General features: G+C 39.9%; 1 protein-coding gene across 4 annotated transcripts in view; it reads left to right on the forward strand.

The window, feature by feature from the left end:
• COL14A1 (collagen type XIV alpha 1 chain) overlaps positions 1-16,943 on the forward strand; it is a 257,518-nt gene that overhangs the window by 162,871 nt on the left and 77,704 nt on the right. For all 4 annotated transcript variants that reach the window (XM_027092565.1, XM_027092562.1, XM_027092564.1 and 1 more), the window contains exons 27-32: positions 1,497-1,620; positions 1,812-1,955; positions 3,140-3,304; positions 3,891-3,929; positions 4,110-4,248; positions 14,741-14,883. In XM_027092565.1, the coding sequence (XP_026948366.1) occupies positions 1,497-1,620; positions 1,812-1,955; positions 3,140-3,304; positions 3,891-3,929; positions 4,110-4,248; positions 14,741-14,883 (754 nt within the window). The remainder of the gene's footprint in view (positions 1-1,496; positions 1,621-1,811; positions 1,956-3,139; positions 3,305-3,890; positions 3,930-4,109; positions 4,249-14,740; positions 14,884-16,943) is intronic.

A 16,943-nucleotide genomic window follows, 5' to 3' on the forward strand; every position in this document is an offset into this window, starting at 1 on the left:
GGCATCTCCCGCTGCGGAGCACAGGCTCCGGACGCGCAGGCTCAGCGGCCATGGCTCACGGGCCCAGCCGCTCCGCGGCATGTGGGATCTTCCCAGACCGGGGCACGAACCCGTGTCCCCTGCATCGGCAGGCAGACTCTCAACCACTGCGCCACCAGGGAAGCCCCTGATGTGCTTTTTAAAAAAGATCATTCTGACTGCTTCGTGGAGTGTGAGTACTAATAAAGGTGAGAGTGGAAGTGGAGAGACCACGTGGGATGCTGCTCTTATGGTCCAACACAGAGATGATGGAGGCCTGGGCTAGAGTGGTAGCAGTGAGATGCACCAAAGTGAACAGATTGAAAATATGTCTTGGAAGAATGGCCGAGAAAACTTGGATGTAAGGGGAACCAGAAGAGAAGAATAGATAAAATGCTCAGGCATTTCAGGGAGGGCGAAATTTGTTTTGAACAGAGGTTTCCTAAAGATGATGACATTTGCAATAGACCTTGATAGGCTGGTAGAAATTGAAGGCTCACAAAGCCAAAAAGAAGCCCTTTCATAATTCTGAAAAACAAACAAAAAATACAATAAATTTAAAATGTCCCCAAAGTTGCACAGGAATAGAAGCAAATTGTAGGAAATGAAGCCAGGATGGTTTATACTGCAGTGATTCAGAACACAGATTTTAAAGTAGAATTACCTGGCTTCAGCTGTTGGTTCTGCCAGTGGCTACTCTGGTAATCTTGGGTACATTACTTGGCTTTCTATCCCTCAGTTTCCTGATCTGTAAAATGGTAGAATAGTAGTAATTATTTCATAGGTTTGTTTCATAAAGAAATCCTTGGAAATAGTCCAGCTTCAATTCTTTCTCTGAACTTTGTCAAGTTAGAAGATCTAGGCTGCCATTTTCCCATCTGTCAAATGAGATGGTAAAAGGTCTTCATGCTTTAGAGAGAGATTTTTAAAATAAAGTACTTCCTGAAAAGTACTTTGTTAAGACGTCGTCAGATTTGGTATGTAACTTGTATGGTTTAAACCAAGGAAATTGTGGACTGGGTTAAAAAAGAAATTAAAACTGTAGTTGTAGGACTTCCTGGTGGTGCAGTGGTTAAGAATCCACCTGCCAATGCAGGGGACACGGGTTTGAGCCCTGGTCTAGGAAGATCCCACGTATCACAGAGCAACTAAGCCTGTGTGCCACAACTACTGAGCCTGCGCTCTAGAGCCCTCAAGCCACAACAACTGAAGCCCACGTGCCTAGAGCCCATGCTCCGCAATAAGAGAAGCCACTGCAGTGAGAAGCCCACACACCATAACAAAGAGAAGCCCCCGCTCACCGCAACTAGAGAAAGCCTGCATGCAGCAACAAAGACCCAACACAGCCAAAAATTAAAAATATAAATAAATTAATTAATTTAAAAAAAACTGTAGTTGTAATCATTCTATAGTGTGTGCTCTCTGGCAGAGAGGAAGTCTACAATATACATAAAAATGAACACACCTTCTCTCTCTAGGTTGCAATGGTCCAGTTCACTGATGACCCCAGGACAGAATTTAAACTTAACTCTTACAAAACCAAAGAGACTGTTCTTGATGCAATTAAACATATCTCGTACAAAGGAGGAAATACAAAAACAGGTAAGACCACAAGAAGCCCAGGTAAGACCCGAAATAATTATTACTAATTACTGAAATGACTTCTTTTTGAAGCATAGTAATATAGATTTTTTTAAAAATAGGTTTTTCATTGACTTAAGAACTTCATTCCCACTCTTCCATCTCTAGCAAGGGAGGAAATGAAATTGAATTATTGCCTTCCTTTGTTTCAGGAAAAGCAATTAAGCATGTCCGAGATACCTTGTTTACTGCAGAGTCAGGAACCAGAAGAGGCATCCCGAAGGTCATCGTGGTTATAACTGATGGAAGATCACAAGATGATGTGAGCAAAATCTCCAGGGAGATGCAATCAGATGGTAAGTTTTACACAGATAAGCAACAGTGGCTACCAATAATACCGTTAGCCTTGTTTTCTGCATAGACATTTATAGGCTACATCAGCATGACTAAAGTGTTTCTAAATCTTTCTTAATATTAACTGGACAAAGTGATTTTTAAAAGTTTCCAGGTTACAAATCTATGATTTTGCTGTATTTTCTCCAGTACTTTTGTTACATACAGGATGCCCTATATAAGCAACTCCATCAATTAAGTGCACTATAGGACTTCCTTGGCAATCCGTTTGTTTAAGATTCCATGCTTCCACTGCAGGGGGCACAGGTTCGATCCCTGTCATGCTGTGTGGTCAAAAAGAAAAAAAAGGAAAAGAAAAGAAAATTAAGTGCAATACTATGAAAAGGACCAGGGGAGGGAAACTGATCACAGAAACTCCTCAGCCTTTGTTCTCCATTTGTAAAATGGAGAACACAAAATGTGAAGATTGCATTCTATAAGATCTGTATGTGCAAAGACTAGCTTAATATGTATTTGCCAAGCATTGAACTGTGACCCACCTCAGGCTTCTAAGCCTGTAATATCTCAGTTTCTACTTCTGAAAATGAAACAAAACAAAACCAAAAAAACCCAAAACTTTTTTTGTTTCAATTGCACTTTTTCCCATAAATACTAAAATCATTATTAAAAATATGCAAAAATAAAGATGTTACTCAAATGGTAACTATTTTGTCTCAAACACTGACTCTCTTAAGCTTCTTTAAAGTGGAAACTTTCGGGGCTTCCCTGGTGGCGCAGTGGTTGAGAGTCTGCCTGCCGATGCAGGGGACACAGGGTCGTGTCCCTGTTGGGGAAGATCCCACATGCCACAGAGCGGCTGGGCCCGTGAGCCGTGGCCACTGAGCCTGCGCGTCCGGAGCCTGTGCTCCGCAACGGGAGAGGCCGCAACAGTGAGAGGCCCGCATACTGTGAAAATAAATAAATAAATAAAAATAAAGTGGAAACTTTCTTTAGGGGATGATGGGTTAATTATCATAGAGTAAATTATGTGCATGCAGAATTCTGAAGAACTGTAAAGAGTGCATTATCCACCCCCACTGGCCCTCCTAAATAAACATGTTTTAAATATTTGGACGTGTCTCATATTGCATTGTTTGTTTTTGCTGCGATTTAAAGTCATCAGAAATCTGTTCCCCTTTTACCACAGGCTACAGCATTTTTGCAGTCGGCGTGGCTGATGCAGATTACTCAGAGTTGGTTAGCATTGGCAGTAAGCCCAGCGCCCGGCATGTCTTCTTTGTGGATGACTTTGACGCCTTTAAGAAAATTGAAGATGAATTGATTACTTTTGTCTGTGAAACCGCGTCAGCAAGTTAGTTCTTTGGAATTTGCACTTACATTGCTTAAATGCTGAGATATTTATACCAGTTACATAATGAATACCATCCTGATCCGAAGGGAGAAAATTGACTTGGAGAAGCTATTTGTTATGCAGACATTAAGTTTTGTGGTTTCAAGCATATGGGAAGTAAACCTTACCTCTCCTTGGTTCAGGGTTTTAGGTTGATAAAGACTTTCCCTAAAAAGACGAGGGTCTGTATTTAAAAGCAACTCTCTTGAACAGCTATAGCAGATAGTTTTCAAAAATGTGTTAAGTCTGCTCATCAGGGTAACACATTAGAAGTGGGACTTCTCCCAAGACATACTATCAAGTGACCACCATCGATTTTAATGGACCCAGGAGAGGAGAAGGAAGTTGGGACCCTTTGGTTTTAAAACGAAAAGTGAGAGTGTTTCAGTCTTTACGAATCCACAGAAAGCTGTAGCCACATGTGGTGTGGATTCCCTCCACAACTGACTTCCGTCAAGATTGTTAGCTTCCTGTTCTCAGGACAAGGAAAGAATATGTTTGGAAAATATCTGAATTAGGGTTTTATCTTGTTTGTTTTGTCTTCCAGCCTGCCCACTGGTGCATAAGGATGACATTGATCTTGCAGGTATGCCATTTCACAAATTTTCCAAATACAAATATATTAAATAACTCCCATTTTGGGTCCAGATTTTTTCATCCTTAATAGACTAATTTTGAAATTTAAAATCCTAAAGTGCCTGTTTATTCTTTTTCTCTATCCCTGTTTTTTTTCTTTTTCTTTCTTTCTTTCTTTTTTTTTTTTAAGGATTTAAGATGATGGAAATGTTTGGTTTGGTTGAAAAGGAATTTTCATCGGTGGAAGGGGTTTCTATGGAGCCTGGTACCTTCAATGTGTATCCTTGTTATCAACTTCATAAAGATGCCCTGGTTTCCCAGCCAACCAAGTATGTTTCCATTGCAAGATACTAAAGTCAATTATTGTTTATTATATCGCACTGTGGAAATGATATCAACTAGAAATATGCTGTAATAATTCCCAGCAGGATTTTCCATGATGGATAGAGCAGATGATGTTTAGATTTCTTTAAAAATGTTAGACCTACACATAATGCTGCTTGAACTTTCATATTTGTTCATCTCAGAAAAATATAAAGATAGTTAGTACTTACATAGCACTACCACAGACCAGGCATTGTTCTAAATGCTAGTAACTCACTCAAACCTCCCAATAACTCTATGAAGTAGAGTCATTTATTATCTTGGTTTTATAAATAACAAAACTAAAGCATAAAGAAGCTAAATGACTTGAGTGAGATCACATATTTTGTTGAAGACCATGCTGGGATTTGCACCTGCAGATCCCAGAATCCACACCCTGAACCATTTTAAGATAGTGCCATGAATTCAGATGGTTTTTATCCTGGAGAAGTCACAATAGCAACTCCATATAGTTGATGTAAAAATCACATTATTGGGGGGACCTTCAAGATAGTGGAGGAGTAAGACAAGGAGATCACCTTCCTCCCCACAAATACATCAGAAATACATTTACCTGTGGAACAACTCCTGCAGGACACCTACTGAATGCTGCAGAAGACCTCAGACTTCCCAAAAAGCAAGAAAATCCCCATGTACCTGGGAAGTGCAAAAGAAAAAAGAAAAAACAGACACAAAAGAGTAGGGATGGGACCTGCCCCTCTGGGAGGCAGCTGTGAAGGAGGAAAAATTTCCACACACTAGGAAGCCCCTTCACTGGTGGAGACGGGAGGTGGGTGGCGGGGAAGCTTTGGAGCCACGGAGGAGAGCACGGCAACAGGGCTGCAAGGGGCAAAGCGGAGAGATTCCCGCACAGAGGATCTGTGCCAACCAACACTTACCAGCCTGAGAAGCTTGTCTGCTCACCCGCCGGGGTGGGCGGGGCTGGGAGCTGAGGCTTGGGCTTCAGTCGGAGCGCAGGGAGAGGACTGGGGTTGGCTGTGTGAACACAGCTTGAAGGGGGCTAGTGCGCCACAGCTAGCCAGGAGGGCATCTGGGAAAAAGTCTGGACCTGCCAAAGAGGCAAGAGACCATTGTTTCAGGGTGTGCGAGGGGAGGGGTTTCAGAGCACTGCCTAAACGAGCTCCAGAGATGGGCACGAGCTGTGGTTATCAGCGCGGACAACAGAGCCGGGCATGAAATGCTAAAGCTGCTGCTGCCACCACCAAGAATCCTGTGTGCGAGCACAGGTCACTATCCACAGCTCTCCTCCTGGGAGCCTGTGCAGCCCGCCACTGCCGGTCCCGTGATCCAGGGACAACTTCCCCGGGATAACACACAGCCCGCCTCAGGCTTTTGCAACGTTACACTGGCCTGTGCCACCGCAGGCTTGCCCCACATTCTGTACCCCTCCCAACCCTGGCCTGAGTGAGCCAGAGCCCCCTAATCAGCCGCTGTTTTACCCCCTCCTGTCTGTGTGGGAACAGATGCCCTCAGATGACCTACGTGCAGAGGTGGGTCCAAATCCAAAGCTGAACCCCAGGAGCTATGCAAACAAAGAAGAGAAAGGGAAATCTCTCCCAGCAGCCTTAGGAGCAGTGGATTAAATCCCCACAGTCAACTTAATGTACCCTGCATCTCTGGAACACCTGAATAGACAACAAATCATCCCAAAATTGAGGCAGTAGACATTGGGAGCAACTGTAGACTTGGGGTTTGCTGTCTGCGGCTGATTTGTTTCTGATTTCTAGGTTTATCTTAGTATAGTTTTTAGCGCTTGTTATCATTGGTGGATTTGTTTATTGGTTTGGTTGCCCTCTTCTTTTTAAATTATTATTATTATTTTTAATTTATTATTATTTTTTCTTTCTCTTTTTCTCCCTTTTCTTCTGAGCTTTGTGGCTGACAGGGTCTTGGTGCTCTGGCCTGGTGTCAGGCCTGAGCCTATGAGGTGGGAGAGCCGAGTTCAGGACGTTAGACCATCAGAGAGCCCCTGGCCCCATGTAATATCAATCGGCGAGAGCTCTCCCAGAGATCTCTGTCTTAACGCTAAGACCCAGCTCCACTCAACGACCAGCAAGCTTCAGTGCTGGATGCCCCATGCCAATCAACAAGCAAGACAGGAACACAACCCCACACATTAGCAGAGAGGCTGCCTAAAATCATAGTAAGGTTTTACTATGTGAGTTTTGTTTACCCCAAAACACACCACCAGATGAGGTCCTGCCTCCCAGAAAGACAAGATCCAGCCCCACCCACCAGGACACAGGCACCAGTCCCCTCCATCAGGAAGCCTACACTAGCCACTGAACAAACCTCACCCACTGGGGCAGACATCAAAAAAATGGGAACTATGAACCTGCAGCCTGCGAAAAGGATCCCAAACACAGTAAGTTAAACATAATGAGAAGACAAAGAAATATTCAGCAGATGAAGAAGCAAAGTAGAAACCCACCAGATGAAATAACTGAAGAGGAAATAGACAGTCTACCTGAAAAAGAATTCAGAATAATAATAGTAAAGATGATCCAAAAACTTGGAAATAGAAGGGAGAAAATAGATGAAACATTTAACAAGGGCCTAGAAGAACTAAAAGAGAAAAACAGTGATGAACAATACAAAAAATGAAATTAAAAATTCTCTAGAAGGAATCTATAGCAGAATAACTGAGGCAAAAAAACAGATAAGTGACCTGGAAGGTAAAATAGTGGAAATAACTACCGCAGAGCAGAATAAAGAAAAAAAAAATGAAAAGAATTGAGGACAGTCTCTGAGACCTCTGGGACAACATTAAACGCACCAACATTCAAATTATATGAGTCCCAGAAGAAGAAGAGAAAAAGAAAGGGGTTGAGAATATATTTGAAGAGATTATAGTTGAAAACTTCCCTAATATGGGAAAGGAAATAGTCAATCAAGTCCAGGAAGCACAGAGAGTCCCATACAGGATAAAGCCAAGGAGAAACATGCCAAGACACATATTAATCAAACTATCAAAAATTAAATACAAAGAAAAAATATTAAAAGCAGCAAGGGAAAAACAACAAGTAACACACAAGGGAATCCCCATAAGGTTAACAGCTGACCTTTCGGCAGAAAGTCTGCAAGCCAGAAGGGAGTGGCAGGATATGTTTAAAGTGATGAAAGGGAAAAACCTACAACCAAGATTACTCTACCGAGCAAGGATCTCATTCAGATTTGACGGAGAAATTAAAACCTTTACAGACAAGCAAAAGCTAAGAGAATTCAGCACCACCAAAACAGCTTTACAACAAATGATAAAGGAACTTCTCTAGGAAGGAAACACAAGAGAAGGAAAAGACCTACAATAACAAATCCAAAACAATTAAGAAAATGGTAATAGGAACGTACATACTGATAATTACCCTAAACGTAAATGGATTAAATGCTCAACCAAAGGACATGGACTGACTGAATGGATACAAAAACTATACCTATATATATGCTGCCTACAAGAGACCCACTTCCGACCTAGGGACACATACAGACTGAAAGTGAAGGGACAGAAAAAGATATTCCATGCACATGGAAATCAAAAGAAAGCTGGAGTAGCAATTCTTATATCAGACAAAATAGACTTTAAAATAAAGGCTATTACAAGAGACAAAGAAGGACAATACGTAATAATCAAGGGATCAATCCAAGACGAAGATAAAACAATTATAAATATTTATGCACCCGACCTAGGAACCCCTCAATACCTAAGGCAAGGGCTAACAGCCATAAAAGGGGAAATTGACAGTAATGCAATAATAGTAGGGGACTTAAACACCTCATTTTCACCAATGGACAGATCATCCAAAATGAAAATAAATAAGAAAACAAAAGCATTAAATGATACATAAAACAAGATGGACTTAACTGTTATTTATAGGACATTCCATCCCAAAACAACAAGAAAGAATACACTTTCTTCTCAAGTGCCATGGAACATTCTCCATGATACATCATATCTTGGCTCACAAATCAAGCCTTGGTAACTTTAAGAAAATTGAAATAGTATCAAGTATCTTTTCCAACAACAACGCTATAAGACTAGATATCAATAACAGGAAAAAAAACTGTAAAAAATACAAACACATGGAGGCTAATCAATAGGCTACTAAATAACCAAGAGATTGATGAAGAAATCAAAGAGGAAATCAAAAAATACCTAGACAAAGGACAGTGAAAACACGATGAACCAAAACCTATGGGATGCAGCAAAAACAGTTCTAAGAGGGAAGTTTATAGCAATACAATCCTACCTCAAGAAACAAGAAACATGAAACATCTCAAATAAACAACCTAACCTTACATGTAAAGCAATTAGAGAAAGGAGAACAGAAAAACCCCAAAGTTAGCAGAAGTAAAGAAATCATAAAGATCAGATTAGAAATAAATGAAAAAGAAATGAAGGAAATGATAGCAAAGATCAATAAAACTAAAAGCTGGTTCTTTGAGAAGATAAACAAAATTGATAACCATTAGCCAGACTCATCAAGAAAAAAAAGCAGAAAACTCAAATCAACGGAATTAGAAAAGGAAAAGGAGAAGAAACAACTGACATTGCAGAAATACAAAGGAGTGTGAGAGATTACTACAAGCAACTATATGCCAATAAACTGGACAACCTGGAAGAAATGGACAAATTCTCAGAAAAGCACAACCTTCCGAGACTGAACTAGGAAGAAATAGTAAATATGAACAGACCAATCACAAGCACTGAAATTGAAACTGTGATTAAAAGTCTTCCAACAAACAAAAGCCCAGGACCAGATAGCTTCACAGGCGAATTCTATCAAACATTTACAGAAGACCTAACACTTATCCTTCTCAAATTCTTCCAAATATATAGCAGGGGGAGGAACACTCCCAAACTCATTCTACGAGGCCACCATCACCCTAGTACCAAAACCAGACAAAGATTTCATAAAAAAAAACTACAGGCCAATATCACTGATGAACACAGATGCAAAAATCCTCAACAAAATATTAGCAAACAGAATCCAACAGCACATTAAAAGGATCATACACCATGATCATGTGGGGTTTATCCCAGGAATGCAAGGGTTCTTCAGTATATGCAAATCAATCAATGTGATACATCATATTAACAAATTGAAGGATAAAACCCATATGATAATCTCAATGGATGCAGAAAAAGCTTTTGACCAAATTCAACACCCATTTAGGATAAAAACTCTCCAGAAAGTAGGCATAGAGAGAACCTACCTCAATATAATAAAGGCCATATATGACAAACCCACAGCCAACATCATTCTCAATGGTGAAAAACTGAAACCATTTCCTCTAAGATTAGGAACAAGACAAGGTTGCCCACTCTCACCGCTATTATTCAGCATAGTTTTGGAAGTTTTAACCAAAGCAATCAGAGAAGAAAAAGAAATAAAAGGAATCCAGATCGGAAAAGAAGAAGTAAAAGTGTCACTGTGCGCAGATGACATGATACTACAGAGTATCCTAAAGATGCCACCAGAAAACTACTAGAGCTAATAAATGAATTTGGTAGAGTAGCAGAATACAAAATTAATGCACAGAAATCTCTTGCATTCCTATACACTAATGATGAAAACTCTGAAAGAGAAATTAAGGAAACACTCCCATTTACCACTGCAACAAAAAGAATAAAATACTTAGGAGTAAACCTACCTAAGGAGACAAAAACTTGTATGCAGAAAACTATAAGACAGGGATTAAAGAAATTAAAGATGATACAAACAGATGGAGAGATATACCATGTTCTTGGATTGGAAGAATCAACATTGTGAAAATAACTATACTACCCACAGCTATCTACAGATTCAATGCAATCCCTATCAAACTACCAATGGCATTTTCCACAGAACTAGAACAAAAAATTTCACAGTTTGTATGAAAACACAGAAGACCCCGAATAGCCAAAGCAATCTTGAGGAAGAAAAACAGAGCTGGAGGAATCAGGTGACCTGACTTCAGAGTATACTAAAAAACTACAGTAATCAAGACAGTATGGTACTGGGTAAAAACAGAAATACAGATCAATGGAATGTTATAGAAAGCCCAGAGATAAACCCACACACATATGGTTACCTTATCTTTGATAAAGGAGGCAAGAATATACAATGGAGAAAAGACAGCCTCTTCAGTAAGTGGTACTCAGAAAACTGGACAACTACATGTAAAACAATGAAGTTAGAAGACTCCCTAACACCATACACAAAAATAAACTCACAGTGGATTAAAGACCTAAATATAAGACCAAACACTGTAAAACTCTTAGAGGAAAACATAGGCAGAACACTATGATGTAAATCACAGCAAGATCCTTTTTGACCCACCTCCTAGAGAAATGGAAATAAAAACAAAAATAAACAAATGGGACCTAATGAAACTTAAAAGCTTTTGCACAGCAAAGGAAACCATAAACAAGACGAAAAGACAACCCTCAGAATGGGAGAAAATATTTGCAAATGAATCATCAGACAAAGGATTAATCTCCAAAATTTACAAGCAGCTCATGCAGCTCAATATCAAAAAAACAAACAACCCAATCGAAAAATGGGCAGAAGACCTAAATAGACATTTCTCAAAGAAGATATACAGATTGCCAACAAACACATGAAAGGATCCTCAACATCAATAATCATTAGAGAAATGCAAATCAAAACTACAATGCGGTATCACCTGACACCAGTCAGAATGGCCATCATCAAAAAATCTACAAACAATAAATGCTGGAGAGGGTGTGGAGAAGAGGGAACCCTCCTGCACTGTTCGTGGGAATGTAAATTGATACAGCCACTATGGAGAACAGTATGGAGGTTCCTTTAAAACTAAAAATAGAAGTACTGTATGACCCAGGAATCCCACTACTGGGCATATACCCTGAGAAACCATAATTCAAAAAGAGTCATGTACCACAATATTCACTGCGGCACTATTTACAATAGCCAGGACATGGAAGCAACCAATTTGTTTGTCAACAGATGAATGGATAAAGAAGATGTGGCACATATGTACAATGGAATATTACTCAGCCATAAAAAGAAACGACATTGAGTTATTTGTAATGAGGTGGATGGACCTAGAGTCTGTCATACAGAGTGAAGTTAGAAAGCGAAAAACAAATACCGTATGCTAACACATATATATGGAATCTAAAGGAAAAAAAAGAAGTTCTGATGAACCTAACACAGGACAGGAATAAAGACGCAGATGTAGAGAATGGGCTTGTAGACACGGGGAGGGGGAAGAGTAAGCTTGGATGAAGTGAGAGAGTAGCATGGACATATATACACTACCAAATGTTAAATAGACAGCTAGTGGGAAGCAGCTCCATAGCACAGGGGGATCAGCTCGGTGCTCTGTGACCACCTAGAGGGGTGGGGTAGGGAGGGTGGAGGGAGACTCAAGAGAGCGAGGCTATGGTGATATATGTATACATATAGCTGACTTGCTTTGTTATACAGCAGAAATTAATGCAACATTGTAAAGCAATTATATTCCCATTAAGGTGTTAAAAAATTAATTATCTAGTTATTCTACAGTCTATGATGCACCTAGGGATTCCTGGCGCTATTTCAACAGTTCTGAAATCTCCAGATTTACTTGAAATTACAAATTAGGAGTTCCTGGTTTAAGGGGTTATCTCTCAAGATGTCACCTGCAACTTTACATTCCAAATATTCATTTTTTTGTCTCAGAATGCCTTCAGTATTTTAATGTGAAACTTTTTCTGTGCCCACGTTTTGATATAGTGTGCACATATGCATGAAAAGGTGGAGGAGATCATTTTCGAGTATTAAATTAATCTGTCCAATTTGTAAACAAGTTGCATTTCTAACTTCTTCCAAAATACTGTTTATTGAATTCAGTACTAATTACAGTACTATCTGTAGTTTTAGATAAATCCAACATCTGACGTTACCTTTTGACAGGTTTTTTTACACTGTCTAGTGATGACCATTAAAATGGATATTTGAAAATCATTCCTGGAGGCCTAGACAAAAATGAGAATTGCCGAAGGAAAATCTTCTACCACTCCACTGAAATTGTTCATCCGGCCAGCAATGCCCTCACCCCCCACCTTGCTAAATCCATTCATTTGTTGTTCCCAGCCTTTATCTCACTCGACCTGTCACCAGCATTTTATACAGTTGATCATATCTTCCTCCTGGATTCACTCTCCTCCTTGGGCCTCTGGGATACACACTGCTTCTAGTTTCTGTCTACCAGGCTGTTCCTTTTCAGTGCTGGCTCTTCTTTTCTCTTCCACCTCTTCATGTTGGAGGGACCAGGACTTGCTCAGAACCTCCTTGTTTTCTCTGTCTGTCCCTGCTTCCCAGTGATCTTTTCAGTATCGTAGTGTTGAACCCCATCTATATGCCAAGGACTCCTAAATTTTATACTTCCAGTCCAGATCTACTTCCCCAAATTTAGCCCTACATATTTAATTGCTTACTAGATATCTCTACTTGGATGTCTCGTAGGTATTTCATACTTTATAGGTTCAATACCACATCCCTGATCTTACCTCCAGAACCAGCTTCCCCTATGACCTTTTTCATCTTAATGTTAACTACATTTAACGAGTTTCTTAGGCAAAGAAGCTGGACTCCTCTGTTTGTCTTATGCCCCACATCAATCCACCAAGGAATCCTAATTGTCTGTTCCTTCTCACTGCCTCTATTGTCATCACCCTGATATGAGGTACCATCATCTATTCTCTACATCATTACAGCAGCCTCCTAACTGGTCTTCCTGCTGCTACCCTTGCCTTCTTGGAGTCTGTTCTCCAAGTAGCTGTCAGAATGATTTTTTTTTTTTTAATGTATAAATCAGATCATGTCACTCCAAAATCTGCCAGTGATTCCTCATTCCCCTTGGCATAAAAGTCAAAGCTCTTGATTGGCCAAAGAGCCCTACATTATCTGGGTAGCTATTACCTCTTTGACTTTACCTCTTGTGTCTTTTAGTCCGTTCTCAAAATATACGAGGCACACCCCACTTTAGTATCCTTGCACTGGCTGGATGTCTTCATCTCCTATGAGTTTTTCTTCAAGTGTGACCTTCTCAGTGAACCTTTGCTCAAATGCAGTCTTCCCAATGAACCTTCTAAGTGAAGCCAATGCTGATGACTTTAACTAAAATGGCAAAATAATGCATTCTAGCATTCCCAGTCCCCATTATGCTGCTTTTTGTTGTTGTTTTTGATAGCGCTTATTACCTTCTAATAAACTGTATAATTCACCCTGCTCAAATTCAAGTGCTCATACAAAGGTTCCTTGCCAGTTTGATTCACTGATGTATCTTAATGCGTATGACCATGTCTGGTACATCGTAGGCACTCAACAACTATTGAATGAATGAATACATACATATTTAATGTATGCAAATCAAACATTCACTTTTACATTTATGCTAAATTCCAACCTGTTCACCAATCTGTCAATTTGATTAATAAATATTATGGGTCTATATATCTAAAAGCCTGTATCTGTTGTTTGAGGAAAAAATTTTAAAGTACGTAAGTGATCCAGTTAACTGTTAGAGAGGTAAGATGGTGTAGCAGGTTGGGTTCCCCAGGAAGCAGATCCGAAGGTGGAGATCAGTGTGTGGGGAGTCGATGAGGCTGTGCTCTTCTGGAAGGGAACAGAGGGAAGCAGGGTAGAGGGCAAAGGAGAGAAGTCAAGCTATGAAGCAGTTTCAGTAGAAGCCTCAGTTGACCCCCACACAGCAGTTCTTAGAATGGAGTTATCTCCTTTGGAATGAGAGGCTCTGGTCCTTATATTCCCTCAAAGACTAGTCATTAAAAAGAGGCACCATAATAAAGTTGGCATGACCTTGGGAGAGGCACCCCTCATCTGCTGAGGCCATTCCCGAGGGAACTGGTATCTGAGAGCTGTCTGCAGACATCACTCCCAGAAGCAGGATTAGTCGTTCTCAGTTCTTAAAGGTGGATTTAGATGGTACATCAGAGCACGTAGCACAGACAGGAATGCAACTAACTACAACATGTGGTAGAAAGTGACAGTGTCTTAAGTTTTATAAAAGGACTGTAGATAAACATTATTTATAATACTAAAACTTGAAACTACTTAAATGTTTAATAAGATAAATTATGGAATAGCCAAACACGAGAAGGTTGTGCAGATATTAAATATCATGCCCTTAAAAATATTTAAGGAATGTGAAATATGTAGTAAATGGTGCTAAGAAAAGAAAGGGGCAAAATTATATAAATTGGACAAATACTTACAGACGTTCTTTAAAGGCTGGAGGGAAATGCACAGCACCAAAAGAGTGATCACTTCCGAATGGGATAATGGTGATCTGTTATTTTCTTCTTTTCTGTTTTTTCACAGCTTGTATAATGAAAGTGTATTTGCTTTTATAACCATATAGATAACTTCTTAAAGAGGGATACAATAAAATATACTATTTTCTTTCTATTTTCAGATATTTACATCCAGAAGGATTGCCCTCTGACTATACAATCAGTTTTCTATTCCGGATTCTTCCTGATACTCCAGAGGAGCCATTTGCTCTTTGGGAGATTTTAAATAAAAATTCTGACCCATTGGTTGGAGTCATTTTAGATAGTAAGTATATTTATTTATAAAACATTTGCACACACATGTATGAGTAATGTATGTGGCCTGTCATCTTGCCTGGTTTGTGTGTATTGTAGAGTAACTCACTTATTTTAAGCTGTTTGTAAATACTAATGATGAACTATGTGATAGTTGATTCATTCATTTATCTACTCATTCTTTCAACAAATATTCATCGAGTTCCTACTATTTGCCAACACCAGGCTCTGGGATTCAGTAGTGAGCAGGGTGAGACATGCCGACTGCAGGAAGAGCATGCAACTTGATGCAGAAGAGGATCAGTGTGAGGGGTGGAATCAGAAGTCATTTTTCCTATATGGATAGGATAAGTGTAAGATGCCTCTTTTGGGTTCCTGGGCCCAATTCCAACATGTGTGTTGGGCGTGGCGGGTGGAGGAGAGGCTCCCACACAACACCAAGCGATTCTTGGACACCAGCAGAGTATGTGAGAATTCAACTCCAATCTGACACTGTGTACCAGAGGTAGCATCAGATTCCACAGGTTGAGGGCTTGTTCCTATACGACTGCCCTCCTCCCCCTCCATTTCAGCCACCAGTGGCAAGCTCAGGCTGCTACCAGCTACGCATTGGAGGTTCCAATGACCCGCTCCAGCTCAGGATGTCAACTGAAAGTCCAGAGTTTTACCTGTACTTCTGACCCACAGTCTAAATCAGAGGTTCCCACAACTTCCTCCTCGGGTTCAATTAATTTGCTAGAGTGGCTCACGGAACTCAGAGAAGCATTTTGCATACTAGATTACCAGTCTATCATGAAAGGATATAACTTAGGAGAAAGGCATGGGGAAGGAGGGCGGGAGCTTCCATGCCCTCTCCACCTGCACCACTGTCCCGGCACCTCCATATGTTTACCAACCTGGAAATTCTCTGAACCCCATCCTTTTGGGTTTTTATGGATGCTTCATTACATAGGAATGATTGATAAACTCACTGGCCATTGGCAATTGAACTCAGTCTCCACCCCCTCTCCCCTCCATAGAAGTTGGAGGGGGTAGGGGGACTGAAAGTTCTAACCCTCTCGTCACATGACTGGTTCTCCAGGCAACCAGCCCTTATCCTTAGGTTACCTAAGGGCTTTCCAAAAGCCACTGTATTAACATAACAAAAGGCACATTTTTTTGTTCTGACCACAGGAAATTCCAACGGTTTTAGGAGCTGTGAGGCAGGAACCCTAGACAAAGACCAAGTATATATGAGAAATATATTTTGGTCATCTGAATAACAAATATATATTTCTTTTAAGTCACAATGTTGCAATGCCTCTTTCATATCCTAGAAAAGAATGTCAGATTGGCAGCGGCATATTCTGGGAAGAATTCTGGGGTGGAGATATAAAATTGAAAGTTGCATATGTGAGATCATCTAGAGAGTTAGTCCAGAAAGAAAAGAGAATAGTTGTGAATGAGAAATTCCATTGTTTGGAGATTGGAAAGTTGAGGAGGAAACAATAAAGGAAAGTTCTTAACCTTTACTCTTGGATGTCACAAATGATTATCACTTAAGAGAATTATCAAGTTTTTGGTTAATGTCCCTGAGTTTTCTAAATATATTTTTAGTTTAGGATCCCAGTCAATCTGGGAATGAAATTTTGGTGGTTATTGTTGGGTATTAACTCGAACATTTGGATAAGAAAAGTATTTTAAGCTATTTCCAACTAGTATTTGTTAAAGGACATTTCAGTACATGGAAATAAATCAACAACTAAACATTGTGAAAGCATTTTGTATTGATTTTGAAACTAAGGGAAAGCTGTAGATTAAAAAGGTGTAAATTGCTAACTCTATATCCAACCAGGACTCGAAAACAAAGAAGTCTCTTGAAATGATTAATACTTACTTGCTCCTATAGAAAACAGAATGAAAAATTTAATTGTAACGGGGGAATGAATTAGTGAGAAAAATGTTCCTCTCTTTTTGTAATAAAATATTCCTTGTAACATGAAGTACTCAAGAATAGGAAGGTTTTTTTTTTTACTTGTTTGTTTGTTCATAATAAAAGACATGCTGAAATATCACTATTTTGGGGCAGTG

Source organism: Aethalodelphis obliquidens, unplaced genomic scaffold (assembly GCF_003676395.1).
Source record: "Aethalodelphis obliquidens isolate GAN/ISIS:26980383/991018 unplaced genomic scaffold, ASM367639v1 scaffold79, whole genome shotgun sequence".
NCBI classification, from domain to species: domain Eukaryota; kingdom Metazoa; phylum Chordata; class Mammalia; order Artiodactyla; family Delphinidae; genus Aethalodelphis; species Aethalodelphis obliquidens.